This window comes from Myotis brandtii, unplaced genomic scaffold (assembly GCF_000412655.1).
Source record: "Myotis brandtii unplaced genomic scaffold, ASM41265v1 scaffold931, whole genome shotgun sequence".
Lineage (NCBI taxonomy): Eukaryota > Metazoa > Chordata > Mammalia > Chiroptera > Vespertilionidae > Myotis > Myotis brandtii.
The window spans coordinates 777,448-783,391 of record NW_005371843.1 but is presented as its reverse complement, the minus strand read 5'-3'; the positions used below and the strand labels follow the sequence as shown (position 1 = coordinate 783,391).

General features: G+C 41.9%; 1 protein-coding gene across 5 annotated transcripts in view; it reads left to right on the top strand.

Moving 5' to 3' along the window:
- The window catches only part of SAMD12 (sterile alpha motif domain containing 12), a 347,492-nt gene that overhangs the window by 235,345 nt on the left and 106,203 nt on the right, over window positions 1-5,944 (top strand). The window contains exon 5 of one of the 5 annotated variants that reach the window (XM_014533046.1): window positions 4,224-4,360. The exons of the other annotated variants lie outside the window; for them this stretch is intronic. Within the exon in view, the coding sequence (XP_014388532.1) occupies window positions 4,224-4,282 (59 nt within the window). The 3' untranslated portion in view covers window positions 4,283-4,360. Of the gene's footprint in view, window positions 1-4,223; window positions 4,361-5,944 lie in introns of those variants that run through there. 5 annotated transcript variants of the gene reach the window in all.

Sequence of the window (5,944 nt, the reverse complement as noted above, 5' to 3'; positions counted from 1 at the left end):
TGTTTCTCAAATTATTAATGTCAAGAATAAAATAGCCTGGCCATCGTGGCTCAGTGGTTGAGTGTCAACCTATGAACCAGGAAGCCACAGTTTGATTCCCAGTTAGGGCACATGCCCAGGTTGCAGGCTCGATCCCCAGTGTGGGGCTTGCAGGAGGCAACCAATCGATGATTCTTATCACTGATGTTTCTATCTCTCCCTTTCCCTTCCTCTCTGAAATCAATAAAAATATAGTTTTTTAAAAAGAATAAATCAGCATCTATTGACTCAGCCCTGTGCACAAATGAAAAAGGACCCCGCTTGTTTCAAAAATGGTACCATTTACATTTTTCTTAGAAACGACGCTGTTGAACAATGTTTGTATTCCCCAATCTCCAGATTGTTGGTTAATCTCCATTACCGTAGAGAATGTAAACGGCTTCTCATTGCCTTCACTCATTACTGGCAGCATGGGCAGATAATAGAATTTGGAGATTATAACATAGCCATTCTCCCTGACAATGAGGACATGTTCCAGTGACATCTTTTTCTTTTCTATGTGATCTATTTCTATTTCCTGGATTTGGGGAGATTCATTTTTAGACATAATATTCAGTAGATCGAAATGTGTGCCAGTTTTCACAAAGTCCACAGTGAAACCTTTTAAACTCGAGGTGTTTCTTTTTATTTCAAGATTTTCTTCACTTTATATTTTGAAATTGGTTCCGTTGCCTTGGCGCCGATTGCTTCCTCACTTACTCCCATTGTGCCTATGATGCATCGACTCCTCGTTTCTAGCCCATCGTTTTCTCTTTAATCATTTTCAGTTGCCTTTTTTTTCCCTCCCTCTGAATGCTCAGTGATTGTCTCAAGTTCACACTCACCTTAATAGTTTCTAAACCAGATTGATTTTCAAAATCACTTCAGGGCATTTTCGGAAATACAAATTTCTTAGCTTTCACCCAAGACCCACTGAATCAAAAGCTCCCATATCTGACCTTAGCCATGTCTATGTTAAGTATACCCTCTCATGCCTGGTTTTAGAACCACTGTCCTATTTCACTGGTCTAATTCCATTTAATTTAGGGGTGATTTTCCTCTTTACTGCTTTTCATGCCGTTTTAAATTCTGCAATGGTATTATTTGCTGGCTTGTATTCTTCTTATAAAATCCCTTTTTGTCTCTGTCTGTTGCCTCATTACCTCTCTTTTAGCAAGTTTGTGTTTTGAGTAATTACCTTGAGAATACAAAGTAGTTACTCCCTTAAACTTTTGTCTTTCTCATGAGGCAAATCTTTTCCCAAAATATACTATGTTTTTAAATCTTTGTCATGTTACGTTTCCTTCCTGTCTTTCTAATATGTTTATAGTTTGTGCTGAGAGCTCCTCTTCTTCCATGCTGGGGGCCTCGCTGACAGCCCATTCTTCAGGGGTGCCTTCGGTGACTCCTCTGTAGGCCAGGGAATTCTTTTTATTTTTATTTACTTTTTAAATTGTTATTGAATTTATTGAGGTGACACTGATTAATAAAATTATATAGGTTTCAGGTATATAATTCTATAATACATCATCTGTATATTGTATTGTGTGTCCATGACCACTTGTCCCCCCCTATACGTTCCTTCACTTCCCCCCACCTTCCTTTCCCTATGGGAATCACCAAACTGTTGTCTGAATCTATGAGGGTTTTTTTTTTTCCTCTGCTCAATCCCTTCATCTTTGTCACCCAGACTCCTCAACCCTCCTCCCCTCTGACAACTGTTAGTCTGTTCTCTGTGTCTTTATTTACAATAGCAAAGATTTGGTAGCAGCCTAAGTGCCCATCAGTAGATGAGTGGATACAAAAGGTATGGTACATTTACACAATGAAATGCTACTCAGCCGTAAAAAAAAAAAAAGAGAAGGAAATCTTACGGACACTTAATTTGTGGGCTGCCTGACATGCATTTACATAGTAAGTTGGCCATTCAGCAGCCTGAGGCATATGGAGAGGAGCCATTTTCATGAGCAGAGCCAGCAGTAGAACCTTACCTTAAGCAGCACTTTCTACATATCTGGGAACTCTTGCATCAAGACCCTCTCTCCATATCTTGGATACGCTTCGCCCCATCCATTATCCTGTGTATCTAGTGTGACTTCCTCTAGTCTCTCACATGAAATGTCTACCCATGTGCGTGGGATAGAACTTACCTGTCTAGTTCCAGACTGTTGGTGCTATTTTTTCAGGAATTGCCACACATTGGAGACAGTGGGTTAGAGAAAAGTTCCCACCTCACAGGAGTTCATTTGCATTTCGTCCCCACACTGCATAGTCCACATTGCTCCATATTAGCGAGTCCCTCTACCTCCTTTTAACTGCACTCGCCTTCAGATCTCAACCCTCCATAGTAAGAACCTCTCCCCTGGATGTAGGAGTAAGTCCACACAAAAGGCAAGTAATAGCCCCAAACTGGAAATAAGCCCATTGTCCATTTGCAGTTATGGTACATAAGTTGTACTGTATGTGGACAATGGCACACAAACCTAATAGCCACATGCATCAGAATGGACACACATCAGAAACAAAGTTGATCAAGAGTCAAACAGAAGACGCCAAACAATTGTGCTCCATTCTCAGGAGGCGAGATTGCTTGTTTTCCCTCAAGGTGAGGCCGTTAGATGCAGGTTCCCAGTGCTGGTAAAAGGGTTTTGCTAGGCGACCTGGTTCCACACTGAGGAGGAGCTGTTCCCTGTTCCTGCTGCTCTTTGGATTTCTAAGAAGAGGAAGGTGGGAAGCTTGCTTTCACGTGAGAGTTTTTCCCAGAAACACATAGAGAAGAGCTGGAGCTGGACACAGGTGATATTACTATTAGTTCATCTGTGAATAGTGCGGAGCATCGTGTTCAAGCCCCACTGTGAGCACATTGTCTTCATAGGGAGGGTTAGTGCTGCTAGGCTTACAGAGGAGGGCAGCGAGCCTCGGTGAGAGAAAGTGACTTGTTTCTCTTGTTGTCCGGCACAGAAGCTGAATTCAAATACAGTCCTAAGTCTGCCCACTGCCCACTGCATCACAAGGCCTAATGCTTCAAGTCTATAGTCAACTCAAGTTGAAAGATACTTTCATTCATTCAACAGATATTTATTGAGTAGCTGTTATGTGCTGGACCAGGTGTTTAGGACACAGAATGAACAAGACAAGTCATACCTTTTCATGTCTGTCATGACACTTAAAATGTAGAGTCGAACACAGGCATTAAAGAAAGCTTTGCACAGCCCTAGCTGCTTTGGCTCAGTGGATAGAGTGTCGACCTGCAGACTGAAGGGTCCTGAGTTCAATTCCAGTCAAGAGCACATGCCTGGGTTGCAGGCTCGATCCCCAGTAGGGGGCGTGCAGGAGGCAGCTGATCAATGATTCTCTCTCATCATTGATGTTTCTATCTCTCTCTCCCTCTCCCTATCCCTTCTTCTCTGAAATCAATAAAAATATATTTTAAAAAAGAAAGCTTTGCACAAATAACTGTTAAATGACAGTTGTGAAGAAGTTGCTGTATGAATGTATACATAACGGGGAATCTAGTGTATATAGTAAGACAAAGAACTTCTTAAGGAAGTGGCCAATAATGTGAACCCAATGGATAAACAAGTTAATCAAGCAAAGAAGCAGGGAGGAGAGCAATGCAATAGAGATAGAACCTGTGGGAAGAGTCCAGAGGCTGGAAGAACTAAACTAAAGAATTTAGCTTAAAGGCACAGAGAGGAAGGTAGACAGTGGCCAGAGATGAGGAGCAACATACTTTGCAGAGTTGTGTCCACCATGATAACCAGGATTTGGGTTTTATTCTAAAATGGGTGGGAAACCTTTTTTTCTGCCCGGGGCCATTTGGATATTTATAACATCATTCGAGGGCCATACAAAACTATCAACTTAAAAATTAGCCCCCTATATTTGGTCAAACATAACTCACCCCTAATGCTTTGGCAGGGCCAAACCAAATGATATCTCAGGCCTTATATGGCCCACGGGTCAGACGTTCCCCACCCCTGTTTTAAAAGTAGGGATATGTCTCTACAGGTTTAAGGAGGGGAGGCATGGTTATACCCATTACTTTGTCTACTAAAAAAGAGGGTGAGAAGAGCAAACGTTATCATTCCTGAGCCAAAGTATAATGGGGAATAATTAATATACACTAATTACCTGTTATGTTATTATAAATAGTGTCTATAAGACTCTTTAAATAGATGAAAATATGCCACTCTCAGTCATAGATCTGGCAAACCTTCAAATACATTCACAACATTTCAAGTTGAAGCTTCATTTTGAATAGATGTCAGAATCTTGATGTAACCCCCATCGATCTTGCCACACTCCACCCTCGCCTGTCAGACTTGCCTGCCCTCCTGCCAACCAAAGGTCGGGGCCACAGACCCCGAAGGCTGCTTAGGCTCTTCAAGGGGCCAAAGAAATGTACCACATGGAAAATAAACGGGCCTTTATTTTAAGCCAACTGTTATTTTTATAGATTCTAATTCAATGACTGTAAAGGGTCCATTCATTCTGTCCTGTTAATAACAGGGAATTCATTTCAATATAACTTCACTGGATTGCCTACCAGGCTGCCCCACTTAGAATGACATTTATCCATTGTTCTTCCACAAACTGGGGAATAACTGATTGCTCTGCAGAATAATGCCACTTGCAGTGATGAATGGTCCAGTGCACACTGTTTATTGAGTACCTGTGGCATGCAGGTGCTATGTGTCAGGCTTTGGAAATGGATGGCAAAGATGAACAAGCCCGGTTTTCTACCCTGAAGAGGCCTCCAGTCTTAGGGGAGGAGGACAGAGGATAACAATGACCTGTGATAGAAAAAGGGCTGCCCAGTTGGCTGACACACTGGATTTCCAGGAGCAAGAGAGAAACCAGGAGCACTTTCAGTTACTTGGATCTCTGGCTGTGGGAATTATTTTCTAGGAAGTTGTTTTAAAACATATCTGTATCTCAAAGGCCCATACTCCTGAAAAATTAATCACAGCAGAGTCCCAGGCAGTCCGTTCAAGTATCCCTGGAAAGTTCCCTTCACTGAGTCAGTCTCTTGAAGCCGATCTCCTCTGAACCTGCAGGGCACCTGGGATCACTCCTGTGCATGCTGGCAGGCCACCGCCTGGTTCCTCTATGGAAGGGACCAAAACGGCTACTGTCTAGTTGTTTTCATTTTGATTTGCTTTACTGTGTGATGTAAAGCTGGTGATGCTGAGCCAATTATTCCTAAGCTTTGATTTTCTACTGCTAAATAGAACCATGCAGAAGGCTTCTCCCCACCCCAAGCAGAATAACCCCTTTTACGTGACATGAGGCACTTTTTTATCCTTTAGGACTTTGTTGTCATTAAGTATCTGACTAGCCAGGGAAATGTAGCAGGCCCTGCAGAACTACGTTGCTTTTGATAGTCAGGAAAAAACCCCGGATGCCATAAAGTAGCATCTCCTTCGTGAGGGGGAGTGGAGGCGGTGATCTCCACTAAATATCAATTCTAACATAGATTTACAAATGGTTATACTCCTCACAAACAGACATTTCTAAATAGGCTGAAATGGTTCTTTTCCCCTCTACTTGGTACCTGACATCCTCCTATGTTTGAAGGAACACAGATTATACGCTCAGATCATCAGAGCAGTAGACTCTGACCTAAAGTATACTTTGAGCATGAAAACACATGTTCTTCCCCAAGCCACCCCTTAGCCCAGGACCCTAAGTTTTTGGCCCCATTTGGGAGGTGACATTTCACTGCTTACCCATCAGTTTATGGTAATTTTATGCCAATCCAGGTCCAGGGATAATTCCTCCCAATTCTTTATGAGAAAAACTCAACTGTCATTTGCATTTTAGATCCCTGCAGTGGATTGGCAGGCATTAGGAGTTAATTCATTCTTTAGCTATTTTTTTGTAACATATATAATATATAATATTATATATCTTATATAATATT